The following is a 15,349-nucleotide window of genomic DNA, read 5'->3' as shown; positions in this document are numbered from 1 at the left end:
GTGTCCATAAGGAGAGATACTTTGTGTCCGTTCTCATTGCTGCAGAACCAGAGCGCCACCCCTAGGAAACCCCTTCCCCTTTTGTCTGAGCTTCCCCTCACTGTGTCTGTCACACAGTGATACCGGGCGGTGTCCTCGGGGTTCAGGCCGCTCATTTGTAATTGTGCCGTGGTAATAGAATTGTCTCTGGAGCTGGTGAATCGCCCTTCAACAGTCTTAGAACACCATTGACTTGATCCGCGTAGGGAGCTAAATCCAAGGCCCTGCCCTGAGGCGCACCCCCTCCCCCGCAGCTCCCCACTCCCCCCCGGGGAGCCCTGCGGCCCCTCCCCACCCCAGCTCACCTCTGCTCCACCTCCTCCCCGAGCACACAGCCCCTGCTCTAATTCTCCTCCCAGGCTTGGGGTGCCAAACAGAAGTGGAGCAGCGACAGGGCTTGGGGAGGAACCGCTGTAACAAAAAAAATTGGGGGCACCGGCCTAGTTCGCCTTAATGGTAGTGCCTGGCTAAATCCAGCCACCCACTGCAGCCCCTTCCCGCCGGACCCAGTCCATATCATAGCTGCTGCAGGTGAAGCCGGAGGCTTTGCAGGAGAGGCGAGAGAGTCTCCGGGTTTCTTCACATCTCCTCCGGACTCCACCAGCTGCACCCGGGAAGGAAGCCATGCTACAAATCACCAGGGCCGGCTGTGGCTTTTTTGCCGCCCCAAGCAAAAAATAAAATAAAAATAAAACAATGGGGGGTGGGGGCCACCGGAGCGGCAAAGCAGGGGAAAAAACAAAAACAAAACCACAGCGGGGCCAGAGCGGCAAAGCGGGGGGGGGGGGGACAAAAAAACGGCGGGGCTGGAATGGCAAAGGGGGAGGGGGGGAAACTGCAGCAGAGCCGGAGCATCAATGCACGGGGGGGGGAACAACATAAAACACAAAACGAGGTGGGGCTGGAGCGGTAAATGGGGGGGGGACAGGGAGCTGGAGCGGCAAAGCAGGTGAAGAAAAGAAAAGAAAAAGAAAACACGGCGCAGCCAGAGCGGCAAAGCAGGGGGGGGGGACCAAAAAACGGCGCAGCTGGAATGGCAAAGCAGGGAAGGGAAAAACCAAACCTGCAGCACAGCCGGAGCGGCGAAGCGGGGTGGGGGAAAAACAAAAAAACCTGCAGGGCCAGAGCGGCAAAGCGGGGCTGGGGGAACTGCAGAGCAGGGAGAACAAAACAAAAAACCCTCCAGGGCGGCCGGAGCCAGGGGACTCCCTGTGCTGCAGAGCGCGGCCCGGGCTAATGCGGGGAGCGGGGGGAGAGAGCAGGGGGGCAGCCAGGGCTTCAGCGGGGCGCTCACCACCTCCGCGCCCCCTGCCGGGAGGGCTCCGAGCTGCAGCTGCTCCAGTCGGCGGGGAGGGAAGGACGCGGGCTGCCCTGCCGGGCTTGCTGCAGGGCGCTGCCCTCCTCTGCCCCCTACAGGGCGGCCAGAGCAGCAGAAAAAAAATAAAGCGTCAGTGCCGCCCTAGGATTGGGCGGATGCCGCTCCCTAGAATCTGCCGCCCCAAGCACCTGCCTGCTCAGCTGGTGCCTGGAGCCAGCCCTGGAAAGGGGGCAATTGCCCAGGGGCCTCTCAACCCAGCGCGGGCCCTCAGGTCAATGAGGATAATCACGTGACTAAGAGTTCTAAGATAGGAGTTACTGGAACAGCTCAGAGAGAGACTGACGCACAGGGGGGAGCAGACGTGGATTGGAGAGAGGTGGGGGCAGGAAAGACACAGAGCCGGGCTCCCACTGAATAAGATAGAGCCGAAATCCTTCTGTATCAGGGGGTAGCCCTGTTAGTCTGTATTCACAAAAACAACCAGGAGGCTGGTGGCACCTTAAAGACTAACAGAGTTATTTGGGCCTAAGCTTTTGTGGGTAAAAACCCCACTTCTTCAGATACACCGACTGGGAGAGGGGGGTACCCCAGAAGTAAATTGCGGGCCCATCTCTCACCCACACACAAAGAAACTGAGTTGGCTCTAGGAAATAATTGGAGTCTCTTATAAGGAGGGAGATATGCAAATATTGGGGGAGAGTTTCCTGTTTAAAGCTGTCTCTCTCACTTCCACGGCTGCAGCCGGACAGACAATCCGCAGCCTCTGTCTCTGGGCACTCACCAGACAACCCCCCTGAGAACTCTCCTCTCCAAACACGGGACAATGAGGCTTTGCTTGTATCTCGTTCTCATTGCAGCAGCGTTTGAAGGTATTTTCTCCCTTCCCGTGTGTTGGATAGTCAGGAGATTGTTATTCTGTTTCCCTAGATACTCATATTCTCCGTAAATCATTTTTATTCCCAGGTGTCCTGTCCCAGGTGCAGCTGGTGGAGTCCGGAGGGGATGTGAAAAAGCCCGGAGACTCTCTCCGCCTCTCCTGCAAAGCCTCCGGCTTCACCTTCAGCAGCTACTACATGGGCTGGGTCCGCCAGGCTCCGGGGAAGGGGCTGGAGTGGCTCGCCCGGATTCACGGCTCTAGCATATACTACAGTGACTCCATAAAAGGGCGATTCACCGTCTCCAGAGATGACCCCAACAGCCTGTTGTACCTGCAAATGACCGGCCTGAAGCCCGAGGACACCGCCCGCTATTACTGTGCGAGAGACACAGTGGGGGGAATCCCGATACTGCTAATACAAAAACTCAAGCTGCAGAATCTTCTTTCTCCCATGCGCCGCACGGGGGCAGCACTTCCCCGAACAATCCAGCCCTGGGCACAGGAACGGGAGCTACAACCAGGGCCGGTTCTAACTTTTTTGCTGCCCCAAGCAAAAAAGAAGAGCGCCGCCCTGCTGTACCCCCGTGAGCGCCGGGCTGCCGAAACCCCGCCCCTGAGCACCACGCCCCCCGAAGCCCCGCCCCCGAATGCTATGCTGCACAAAGCCCCGCCCCCTTCAAGCTCCGCGCCCCCGCCTGCGCTCCGAACGGCGCACTGCCCCAAGCCCCCGCCCAACTCCGAGCGCCGCGCCAGCCCCCGCGCACCACAACTCCCGAAGCCCCGCCCCTGAGCACAACGCTGCCCAAAGCCCCGCCCCCTCCAAGCGCCGCGCTGCCCCAAGTTCCCACCCCAACTCTGAGCGCCGCGCCAAGCCCCCGCCCCCGAGCGCCGCAGCGCCAAAACAGAAAAAAAACCCTCCAGTGCTGCCCCGACGAACCAAAACAAAAAAACCCCAAAACCAAAACTGGATCGCCGCCCTGCCCTAAGGTGCCGCCCCAAGCACGTGCTTGGTCGGCTGGTGCCTGGAGTCGGCCCAGGCTCCGGCTCCCAGCTTTGTCTCTTGCAGACGGAGCGGGACAGGCTGCCTGTGGATAGAGGGGGACAGACCCATGGGGGCAGCGCGGGGCAGGAAATCCTCTGCTCGCTGGAGGAGGAGGAGGGGCTCTGGCACTGAAAGGGGGGAGAGTTGTGGTTACTGCGGTTAAAGGGGCATTTAATAAACACCGTCCCGCTCCTCAAACCACGCACCGTGTTGTAGGAACGGGGGTTGGGGACACGAGGCAGAATCAGACGCGGAGGAGAGTTCGCTGAGAGCGAGACCACTGGTGGGTTCTGGGGAGATGGAGGGACAGTTTTGCAGGGGGAGGGGACACCTTTCTGAGATTTTGGGGGGCACAGAGGAGTCACACAGCGTGCCCAGTGAGCGAACAGAAAAAGACCGCTCCGTCCCAGCGTTGCTGCTGTAGTGTTTATAAGATTACCCTGAAATTATAGGGCCTGATTTTCTTCAGTCGCCCCAGTGTAAAGCCGCAGGAAATCAACAGATGGTAGCTCAGGGAACCGGAAGCCCTTTCACCTCCTTGTCAATGAGAAACACGTCACTTGGAGTCACTCGAAAACATCCTTCTCTCGCTCCCTCGGCTGGAGAACAGGGATCACCTCACTGAAGTTAATGGATTTCCAAACAATGTAAAATTTAAGCTTATGCAGGATAAAATGACAAGAGCCTTTATAATATTCCCTAGGGTTCCGCACACTCTGTTTCTTAGAGAAGATAAAATTCCCCAGTTTTCCTTTAAATCTGACCAAGAACCTTACCCTGCCTGTGTGCCTAGACCTAAATTTAACCTCTTTTCAAATCCGGACCTGAACACTGATCCATACACAAAATGTTTGTCTGTACCCTAAAATGCTAATTCTTCCTCTATCCCTACAAATCCTGATTTAACCCCAAAGCCTAACTTTAACCCTGTCTCTCTAACTCTAAATCTCACACTTCATATAACACTGACCCAGACACTAAAGCTAATCCGGGCCCTTCCACTTATATTTAACCATACTGAACCTTACCCTTAACCGCAACCCTAACCTTAATCCAATCCCCTAACCCTAACCTTAATCCTAATCATACCCTTATCTCTAACCTTAACCCTGCCTCTAACCTTAATCCTAACCATACCTTTTATCACTAACCTTAACTTTATCCCTAATCCTAATTTTAGGCATAACCCTAATCACAACACTGGGAGTTTTGCCGGTATATGTATGAGTATTTCAATGAGGCTGAATTTTCCTCTCTTTACATTTCGCTCAGTGACCTCTCATTGCTGGGAGGAGTGTGTGAATTTTTTTCCCACTAGACGCCGCAAGCGTCGGATTAATTGCAGGATTTTGAGCACAGGGCCAGCCGGCGTGGCGAGAGAGTAAAGTTTGGAATTGAAAGACCACTCGGGAATCAATCCTGTAGATAGTGAGAAAGTACAGACCCCTGGGGGACACCACTATTTACCTCTCTCCATTCTGAAAACTGATCATTTAGTCCTACCCTTTGTTTCCTATCTTTTAACCAGTTCTTATGTTCTTAAGAAGCCTGGCAGATTTAGGAACCACAATCTCACTGGATTTCACTGGCGGCTGGATGCCCAGCCACCTACCTGCCTCTATTCTTCTCTGCTCCTTGTCACCGGAATGTTTCAGCGACTCACAACCAGTCCTGGATTTCACCCTCGAGTCCGCACGTGAGGCAGGGAAGTCTCATTAACCTCAGTTTACAGACGAGGAAATGAGTCCCAGAGTCACAAAAGCGGAAATTAACCAACTTGCCTAGGGGTTTGGGGCACCCAGTGCCCACTAACAAGAGTGGGAATTGTGCACGCAGAGCCCCTAAACGGATTTACCCAACGGTAAGAGGGAGCGAGTGGGTGATTTAAGAACTGACCCTGCCACCCCTGTCTTGTCTCTAGGGCTCCAAGCAATTGAACAGACTAATGCACAGCTGTGCTGTGCTGAGCTGAGCGCCTGGTCTCTCTGGGGTGTAAAGGGGACCCCTGTCCGAAGGCAACATCGCCATGTACTGAGCGCTCACCCTCTGCCGCCTCTAATAGCCACCCTGGGAACCCTCATGCAAATCCCTTCCCCGGGGGGTTCCTGTTAAATACCAACCCCCGGTTCTTGGAGCCTCAGTCTCTCCCCAGACACAGAACTGCCCGGTCCTGCACGCTGGGGAGTGTCTCCATTAGCCATCACCATGACACTGTCACTGCTCTGCTCCCTTTTCCTACTCGCTGCCCCGTCAGGTGAGTATTTCATGGGACGCTGAGAAACACCGAGGTGGGGAATGCACCAGTTCCAGGCCAGACTCAGCTCTGTTCTTTTCCCCAGGTGTCCTCTCCCAGGTGCAGCTGGTCCAGACTGGCCCGGGAGCGATGAAACCCGGAGAGACCCTCAGTATCACCTGTAAGGTTTCTGGAGTCTCCGTCAGCAGCTACTATTGGAGCTGGGTCCGGCAGCTGTCGGGGAAAGGGCTGGAGTGGATGGGGCGCATCCAGAGCACTGCAGCGGGAGGCAGCACAGAGTACAGCTCGGCTTTCAGTAGCCAGATCACCATCACCAGGGACACCTCAAAGGACGAAGTTTATCTCCAGCTCCGCTCGCTGACAGCTGCAGACACCGGCACCTATTACTGCGCCAGGGACACAGTGACACAGAGCAGAGCAGGGACTGGCACAAAAAGAGGAAGCGAGTTCGCGCAGACACTCAGGGCCCTTTTACACAAACATCCCTGCTCCTGGTAGCAGGGAAACGTTCACTCTTCTGGCCATTATTATCTCAGACTCATTGGGCAGGGGCTGTCACCTCAGAGAACCGACATGGGTGATGATGGGGCTGATCTACAGCCCTTTGGAACCAATGAAACTCTCGCCTCTGATTTCACACAGCTTCGGTTGTTATGGCCTTAAGAAAGATCTACACGATGAGAGCAGATCCACAGCTGGAATCAATGATCACAGATCCACTGGATTCAATATAGCAGCTACCCCTGATTATGCCAGCTGGCAATCTGGAACTTTTATTCAAACAGTTACACACTCTAGTAAACACATGGGAGCTATTCATCCAATGGGATTTGGGTGCCTAACTCCCTTAGGTTCCTTTGAAAATCCGAGTCTTTCATAGGAGGAGGTTCCATCTATACATTTAGAACTAGATAAACATCCCCTTCACAGCGGTGCTTTTATTCTGGAAAGAATTAAAGCCTCTAGGCTCAGAGTTTAAAAGGTTCCATAGCATTTAATATTCTAGTTAATATTGGATCCCTGCCCCCCAAAGACTTTATTACCTAGGTAAAAAACAGGAGAGAACAGATGGGATATCACAAGGAACAAAAAGTTTATATTAGTCAGCATGACAGGCACTGGCCTCTGCAAACCACTGATCTAACTGTTCTCTCTCTCTCTCTCTCTCCATCTCTCCATAGACTCACAGACACACATAGACACGTGTCCTAGCGCAGGGTGCAGGGAAGGGTGAGCTGGAGTGTTCGTACAGGTGGGGGCGGAGGACGAATCGCCCTTTCACGGAATTTCCGTAGTAGGTGGTTGCTCCACCAATTGTTGATAGCACCGCAGCCCCTGACCGGGACCCGCCCTGAGAGATCCAATTAATTCAGTAGCTGTCTATGTTGAACCTGAGCTGGTACAGGTCAGTCTCTCTTATCCGTACAAGGGGAGAAAACACCTTCCAAAGCGGCTGCAACGAAAGCTAAATGGAGCCAAAGATTTATTTTCCCTGGTGTGGGAGGGGAAAGGTCTCTGGTGGATTGGCTGGGAACTGCACATAAACAGGGGGATGTGGATTCTCTCTGGGTGCAGCCCTGCAGAGAGAGATTTAAACAGGAAACGCTCACGGTTATTTGCGTATCCCCCTCCTAATAACAGATAAAACTCCTTCCCAGTGGATGATTTGATGATTGCCCTTGTCACGGGGCTAGACGGACCATTGTTCTGACCCAGTCTGATCTCACGTCTTGGTCTGATGATCTAAGAGTGGGAGCTAGACTCATTACTGGAGAAAAAAGGCTGGGACAAGCTTTGAACTCCTCAAGGGTTTAACAGACGCTCAGCCTTGGCTCCTGCCTCGACAACTTGCTAGATGGTGTATGCTCGGGCTGCAGGCCCAGCCCTGGCACCCTTGAAGCGGACACGAGTCTCCTCTTCACAGTCAGGGAAGTGTCTGTAACTGCTGTCAGGGTTTGACAGCACGGAAAGGAACCTGCCCCGCTCTGCCAGGTTTTCTGCGTTCTCATCTCTGCACGTTTCCAGTGACAGGCAAGAACCGATATTGGAAAGGTGTTTATTGGTGGTCGGGTCACAGAAAAAAAAAAGTCGAGAGTCCTCGTCTTCCTGCCCCCCACACTCCTCTCCACATCTCCCCTTCCGTGTTTCTGACATTGTTTTGAAAGCGCGGATTTCATAGCTTCCTTACGTGTACACTATCCTCTTCTCGCATGTCATGGCTGGGGCGCATCAGCCCCAGAGCAGATCTATGGAAAGGGGAATGAGGGTCCCCAGGCCGGCAGCCATCAGACAAGGCCTCCAGACCTGCGCGGTCTGACCCAAAGACCCCTGACACCTTCCCTGTGGGGTTGCTGCCTGTCTCTGCACGATCCCAATAAGCCCTACCTGACTTCCTCCCGGTACCCTCACTAGCCACTGCCCTCAGCGCCAGCCTTGGGGAGCTCCCTGTAATTAAGGGCAGCCGGTCCCGGTTACTATGTTAAATAGCTGGGTCTTTATCTCCCCCTGGGACAGCAGCAGAAATTCTGGACTGTGATTGCAGAATGTGAGGTGGGTTCCTTTAGCCATGAGGCCCCTTTGAAACTCCCAGCCCTGCGCTAGCAGCTGAGTGGTCTCTGCCAGGCCCGCTGACAGGCAGCGACAAAGGGGCGTTCTAAGACAGGGGTCACTGGAACAGCTCCGAGAGAGACTGACGCACGGGGGGAAGCAGACGTGGATTGGAGAGAGGTGGGGGCAGGAAAGACACAGAGCGGGGCTCCCACTGAATAAGATAGAGCCGAAATCCTTCTGTATCGGGGGGAGCCCTGTCAGTCTGTATTCACAAAAACAACCAGGAGGCTGGTGGCACCTTAAAGACTAACAGAGTTATTTGGGCCTAAGCTTTTGTGGGTAAAACCCCCACTTCTTCAGATACACCGACTGGGAGAGGGGGGTACCCCAGAAGTAAATTGCGGGCCCATCTCTCAGCCACACGCAAAGAAACTGAGTTCGCTCTAGGAAATAATTGGAGTCTCTTATAAGAAGGGAGATATGCAAATAGCGGCGAGAGTTTCCTGTTTAAAGCTGTCTCTCTCACTTCCACAGCTGCACCCGGACAGACAATCCGCAGCCCCTGTCTCTGGGCACTCACCAGACAACCCCCCTGAGAACGCTCCTCTCCAAACACGGGACAATGAGGCTTTGGTTGTATCTCGTTCTCATTGCAGCAGCGTTTGAAGGTATTTTCTCCCTTCCCGTGTCTTGGATAGTCAGGAGATTGTTATTCTGTTTCCCTAGATACTCATGTTCTCCGTAATTCATCTTTATCCCCAGGTGTCCGGTCCCAGGTGCAGCTGGTGGAGTCCGGAGGGGATGTGAAAAAGCCCGGAGACTCTCTCCGCCTCTCCTGCAAAGCCTCCGGATTCACCTTCAGCAGCTACTACATGGGCTGGGTCCGCCAGGCTCCGGGGAAGGGACTGGAGTGGCTCGCCTGGATTCACAGCTCTAGCATATACTACAGTGACTCCATAAAAGGGCGATTCACCGTCTCCAGAGATGACCCCAACAGCCTGTTGTACCTGCAAATGACCGGCCTGAAGCCCGAGGACACCGCCCGGTATTACTGTGCGAGAGACACAGTGAGGGGAATCCCGATACTGCTAATACAAAAACTCAAGATGCAGAATCTTCTTGCTCCCATGCGCCGCACGGGGGCAGCACTTCCCCGAACAATCTAGCCCTGGGCACAGGAACGGGAGCTACAACCAGAGCGAAAAATCACCTCTCGTCAGGTTTGAGATCTCTGTATTCATATATGATCACGTGTCCATAACAACTGCAACAACTTGACTATCACATGCTTACAGTGGCACTCGTCAGACACGGAACTAAACATGCACCAGAGAAATATTCGGGGACCCGATTGTTCCGTGTGATAATCAGAATTTGGGCTTCCAAAGCTGCCTAAAAGTGATGACTGTCCAAATGCTTTTGTTGTTTGTTGGGGGATGGGTAGAAATGCTCTCAAATTTCTTAGGCTTTTGCTAGATTTTAAAAGAGCAATTCTAAAAGCTAAGTACCAAGAATAGCTCTCTTGGGGTCCAGCTTAAAAGTTACAGTCAAACAGAAGCATCTGGGGATTAGCACAGAGGAGATCTCACGTCTATGGGCCTCATCAAATAACGCTCATCCAGCCCATGTGAGAACCCTGGGTCATGGCACATACTGGATCTCATCCATCCAGCTCCCTGTCTTGGTAGAATTCAATTAATCTACCCGGACAGGGAGTTGCACGCATGGTTCACTCAGGGAGGTTGGAGGTTGAAAGGGGCTGTCAGCAGGTGCCATAGATAAATGAGCTCAATCTATCCAGGGGCATATCTAGGTATTTTGCTGCCCCAACCATAGCAGGCAGGCTGCCTTCGGTGGCTTGCCTGCAGGAGGTCCATGGTCCCACGGACTCAGCGGCAGGCCTGTGGGAGATCCCCCGAAGCCAGGGAACCAGCAGACCCCCTGCAGGCATGCTGCCCAAAGCAACCTGCCTGCCGCCCTGGCGGTGACTGGCAGAGCGCCCCCCCCCCCGTGGCTTGCCACCCCAGGCACGCGCTTGGGGTGCTGGTGTCTAGAGCCACCCCTGCCCACCCCAGTGTTCTCGCCACCTACATTACCATTGCCTGACACCTATTAATGCAGCATTTAACTAATTATTAGAACACTGGGACTTGAAGATGGACCTCCCTTGATCTCAGAAGAATACTCTGAACACCGGGGCTATTGCTCTCTCATCACAAAGACTCTGTAAGGATTCTGTACCAAGTGGAACAACTTCAAATGCAGCTCTGTGGAGATGAGTCCCCCCGAAAACCTTCTAGCCCGGGCACTCTCCTGGGAGGTACAAGAGCTACCTTGAAGTCCAGTCTGTGGCTCAGGCAGAGTGGGGCGGAGTCAGGGTGCTTAATTCGAGGCTGTAATTTACACTGAGAGCCAGGCACCTATAGGCAGGTGTTATAGCAATGACCCTTAGACCCTTATATGACGCGTTCCCCCAGGACTCCCAAGCTTATTGATCCAGGCAGTGCCCCAGTGGGGCGGGTCTGGTGTTTAAACGTTGTCTGAGTCTCTTCCCATATTTCCACAGGCGTTCAAACCTCAAGCGTCCCAACCAGCCAACTCCAGAGCCTGGCTATAAGACAGAGCTGGTTTACATCCTAGGTCCCTGGCTGTGTGTGTCCTCCGCTCTCAGGCTGCTGATTTGCAGATGCTCCAGGCTGTTGGCCTTGTCTCTGGAGATGGAGAATCGCCCTTGAACGGAATCAGCCTAGTACTACTAGTAGGTGCTTCCCTGGGTAGCAGGTCTGGCCAGTTACTCCAGTCTCTTCCCAGGAGCCTGTCGGACCCAGCTCATGCCGTAGCTGCTGAAGGTGAAGCGGGAGGCTTTGCAGGAGAGGCGGAGAGAGTCTCCGGGCTTTTTCACATCCCCTCCGGACTCCACCAGCTGGACTTGCGGCCTGGCCCCTGCAAATACAGATTTGTTTAAAAGCTTGATTCTATCAGAGTCTGGAACCCAGGATAAACTTAATTGCCTTAATTGTTACCTGGGAGACGTGACAGAATGAGAATCAAGTTTAGCCAAAATCTCATTTTCCTGGGCTCTGTGAGAGTTGGAAATTCCAAGGGGCGGAGCGAAAGCATTTTCTTCTTGGAGGAGCTGCAGGACCAGAGACGTGGCAGGATTTAAACAGGGTGATTAGCATTTGATTTGCATAGACATCCCTTCATATAAGGGAGAGGCTCCCCGAGCACCGTGAACGTGGCGAACAGGTACATAGATGGGATGAATGTTGATAAATAGCTAGATAGGCTGTATGGGGATGGGGATAGATAGACTGTATGGGGGAAGACAGATATGTGGCAAGGGAATGTTAAATGGACGGATTTACAGAGTGATGCCCAGACGATAAGGATGGATGGTTGAATCCATGATGCGACATGGTCCTAGGCTCTCAGACTGGCTGGAGACCAGTTCACTGATGCGGTTAATAGAGGTGAGACAATGTACGGGGCAGGGAGTCGACTAAACAACGTATGTAACATTTTAAACCTACCCGACACAGCTCTGTGACACTGACCAACAGCGATTCCGGCAGAGGCCCCGGGCCCTTTTATACCTGCCAGAGCTCAGGGTTTTGCTTATCCTGCGTTCTGTCCTCACACACAGGAAGTGAGCGGTTTACATGAGAATTTTAAGACTTTTCTTTGGTGGATAATAGTTCCTTTTCACCCGTATCAATGTCTGTAATAGAGTATTTGGGACCGACTGAATCCCGAGCATGCCCAGTGCGGGACACCCCATTCCCGGTATCTCCACCTCCTGTGGATCTAGATCTGACTGACAAGCCGTGTTCATTTCCCCCATTTCAAAAGGAGGAAATTACTGTCTCCTGTGAGCTCCAAGCGCGGCCTGTCAGCATCACACCAGCTGGGACTTTCTCTGGTAACCGCCACGGGAGGTTTTTATCTGAGCTCAGCCCGGCTTCCCCTCACTGTGCAGGGGGCGTGTCTGGCACAGTGAAACCGGGCAGTGTCCTCCGGCTTCAGGCCGGTCAGTTGCAGATACAGCAGGTTGTTGGGATTGTCCCTGGAGATGGTGACTCGCCCTTTGACTGCATCAGCGTAGTATGTGCTGCTCCCACTGCTGCTGCTGCTACCGGCGACCCACTCCAGCCCCTTCCCACAGGGCCGCCCAGAGGATTCCGGGGGCCTGAGGTCTTCGGCGGCGGGGGGCCCTTCCGTTCCAGGACCCGCCACCGAAGTGCCCCAAAGACCCGCGGCGGGGGGCCCCCGCCGCCGAATTACCGCCGAAGCGGGACCCGCTGCCGAAGTGCAGCCGGGTCTTCGGCAGCGGGGGCCCCCACCGCGATCTTTGGGGCACTTCAGCGGTGGGTCCCGGAACGGAAGGGCCCCCCCCCGCTGAATTACCACCGAAGACCTGGCTGCGCTTCAGCGGTAATTTGTCGGCGAGGGGTCCTTCCACCCCGGAGCAGAAGGATCGTCCGCCGGAAAAGACTGGGAGCGGAAGAAGCTCTGGGACCCGCGAGAGTTTTCCGGGCCCCTGGAGCGAGTGAAGGACCCTGCTCCAGGGGCCCCAAAAACTCTCATAGGGGCCCCTGCGGGGCCTGGGGCAAATTGCCCCTCTTGCCCCCCCGCCGGGCGGCCCTGCCTTCCCAGGAGGATGACGGACCCAGTGCAGGGTCAGTGCAACCTATTATGTGACCTAGGAGGTGGCCCAGGGTGCTAGGATTTGGGAGGTGGTATTTTGGATTGGGGGGGGTGGCATTTTCTTCATTGGTGACTGCAGCAGCTGGATCTTCGGCCGCTATGGTCGCTGCGGGCATTTAAGCAGAGGGAGCTGGGGCAGGGGGGTGCAGGGAGGGCCACCTGCAGCAAGTAAGGGGAGTGGGGGTGGCACACATGGGAACTCCCTGCCCCAGCTCACCCCTGCCCCACCTCCTCCCGGAGCAGCTGTGGCTGCTTCACTTCTCCCTCCTCCGAGGCTTGAGGTGCCCATCAGCTTAGGAATTGCCGCTTCTTCTGCTCCGGGTCTCAGGCACTTAACTCGCTCAGGGTGTGTCAGCACTGGAGGACCTGCCTCTGAAGACCCCCAAAAACTCATGGGGGCCCCTAAAAACTCTCATGGCCCCCCCTGTGAGGCCCACGGCAAATTGCCCCACTTGCCTACCCCGCTCTGGTCGTCCCTGATTTCATGGCCCTTGTGCGCGTGGAACAGGGCTCCAGAGCCGAGTCCCCCCAAGTCCCTCTATCACTGCACAGACACACAGGCCAGGACAGTCTGACTCCTGCACCCGGAGCCCTGGGGCGAGTCACTCAGATCACTGGCAGCAAGAGTGCGTGTCCCTTATAAGAAGGGAAATATGCAAATGAGGAAGGTAGTTTCCTGTTTAAATCTGTGCCTCTCTCTGCCCAGGCTGCACCCGGAGACACAATCCGCAGCCCCTGGGTCTGTGCAGTGACCAGCCAGTCCCTGAGAACTTTCCCCTCCAGCACCCGGGAAAATGGGATTTTGCTCCTTGTGATTTTCGCTGCAGCCGCTTTGGAAGGTATTTTCCTCCTCTGAATAACTGTCAGAGTTAGAAGAATATTGTGTTACCGCTGTTTTTATACCGATATTAATGGCCTGTCTTTGTTCTCAGGTGTCTGGTCCCAGGTGCAGCTGGTGGAGTCCGGAGGGGATGTGAAAAAGCCCGGAGACTCTCTCCGCCTCTCCTGCAAAGCCTCCGGGTTCACCTTCAGCAGCTCCCATATGCACTGGGTCCGACAGGCTCCCGGGAAGGGGCTGGAGTGGGTGGCTGAGATTAGACCCGATGCATCCAAGCAGTGGTACTCCCCGGCTGTTGAAGGCCGATTCACCATCTCCAGGGACAACTCCAACAACCTGCTGTATCTGCAACTGACCGGCCTGAAGCCCGAGGACACCGCCCGCTATTACTGTGCGAGAGAGTTGCACAGAGAGACTAACACTGTGGATGCGCGTACAAAAACCAGAGCTGCTGAACTTCCCGCGGCTGCCGCATGGGGGCAGCAACGACACAAGCAAAACTGTCCTGCCTTGGGCGCAAGAGGGGGAGGGGCCTCAGGACTGAAAACTCTGACATCGCGGATTAACTCTTTCATGTCCTGACTACGTCCCCCACCCCAGTGCAGAGCAGAGCGCTGCTCGCCTCACGCAAACGGCTCTTCCCATTGGAGTTAACGGGGCGGGATCTCCAGGGAGCGAAGCAACGAGCAATTGGCCCCTTCTCCGTATGGCTAAACCTGCCGGGGAACATTCCCTGTGGGCACCGCACAGTTCAGTGCAGCCGCTCACTGCTGGGAAGGGGATTCAGTCCCGTCTCTCAGCGCCAGCGGGTGTCCCAGCCCCTGCCTGGACCTGAGAATCTTCCCTCACTAAGTAAAGGGAATAGAAACAGGACGTAAAATCGAGTCTCTGGAATGCTGCTCTTTCAGTGAATCTTTTATTTTATTATTTTTCTCTTATCCAAAATACACTCGGGATCCCACCGCACTGAGCATGGTCCAGTACACACCCTCCCCAGTAAACCCTCTCCTAGAGTGCTAAGAAAAATGACAAATTACAACAGAATTTGTGTCTCCTATAACGAGGCAGATCGGCATATAGAAGCCACAATTCACTGTTTAAATCTGTCTCTCTTTGCCCAGGCTGCACCCAGCTGGAGAGACAATCTGCATCCCCCAATGGCTGTGCAGTTACCAGTCAGTCCCCTGAAAACTTTCCCCCCAGCACCCGGGGTGAATGAAAGCCTGCCGTCAGCTTGCAACCCTATAATTCACAGCCAATGTGACCCATTGCTACGCCAAGATCCCATGGGTCTGTGGTGCAGAGACCACTCAGTTCCCGAAGAAACCCCGCTCAGCTACTACTGGAAATATGGAGCAGAGCTGGGAGTTTCAAAGGGGCCTTATGGCTAAAGGAACCCACCTCACATTGACAATCACAGTCCAGAATTTCTGCTGCTGTCCGAGGATGGGACTAAAGATCCCGCTGGCAATTTAGGTCCAGCAATTTAATATAGAGACCGTGGAGATAAAGGACTCAACCGGCAGCCCTTATTTCCAGGGAACTCCCCAAGGTTGGCGCTGAGGGCGGTGGCTAGTAAGGGTACAGGGAGGAAGCCTGGCAGGGCTTATTGAGATCGTGCAGAGGGAAGCAGCAGCCCCACAGGGGAGGTGTCAACAGGAGTTATCAGAGCGCAGGGCTGGTGGCCTTCTCTGGTGGCTGCTCGCCTGCAGGTCCTCATTCAT

General features: G+C 54.6%; 1 protein-coding gene and 3 gene segments (V, D, J or C); all 4 read left to right on the top strand.

The window, feature by feature from the left end:
- The first annotated feature begins 2,180 nt into the window (after nt 1-2,180).
- Nucleotides 2,181-3,024, top strand: LOC123347593. Its single transcript, XM_044984912.1, has 2 exons — nt 2,181-2,226; nt 2,285-3,024. Exons 1-2 carry the CDS (start codon nt 2,181-2,183, stop codon nt 3,022-3,024), a joined length of 786 nt encoding a protein of 261 aa, XP_044840847.1.
- Nucleotides 3,025-5,481: 2,457 nt separating this feature from the next.
- On the top strand, nt 5,482-5,923 carry LOC123347592 (the record flags this gene model as incomplete). The annotated part of the segment is given in 2 exon segments: nt 5,482-5,530; nt 5,616-5,923. Coding segments are annotated over 2 exon segments (357 nt in total), but the record flags the coding sequence as incomplete, so codon positions are not given.
- A 2,709-nt stretch (nt 5,924-8,632) lies between these two features.
- On the top strand, nt 8,633-9,570 carry LOC123348462. The segment is given in 2 exon segments: nt 8,633-8,748; nt 8,843-9,570. Coding segments are annotated over 2 exon segments (450 nt in total).
- Nucleotides 9,571-9,804: 234 nt separating this feature from the next.
- On the top strand, nt 9,805-14,302 carry LOC123347591. The segment is given in 3 exon segments: nt 9,805-9,821; nt 13,571-13,626; nt 13,720-14,302. Coding segments are annotated over 3 exon segments (561 nt in total).
- The last annotated feature ends 1,047 nt before the right edge of the window (nt 14,303-15,349 follow it).

The sequence above is a fragment of the Mauremys mutica genome, chromosome 13 (assembly GCF_020497125.1).
Source record: "Mauremys mutica isolate MM-2020 ecotype Southern chromosome 13, ASM2049712v1, whole genome shotgun sequence".
Classification (NCBI taxonomy): Eukaryota; Metazoa; Chordata; order Testudines; family Geoemydidae; genus Mauremys; species Mauremys mutica.
The sequence above is the reverse complement of the archived record's forward strand: the minus strand, read 5'-3'. Positions and strand labels throughout refer to the sequence as shown.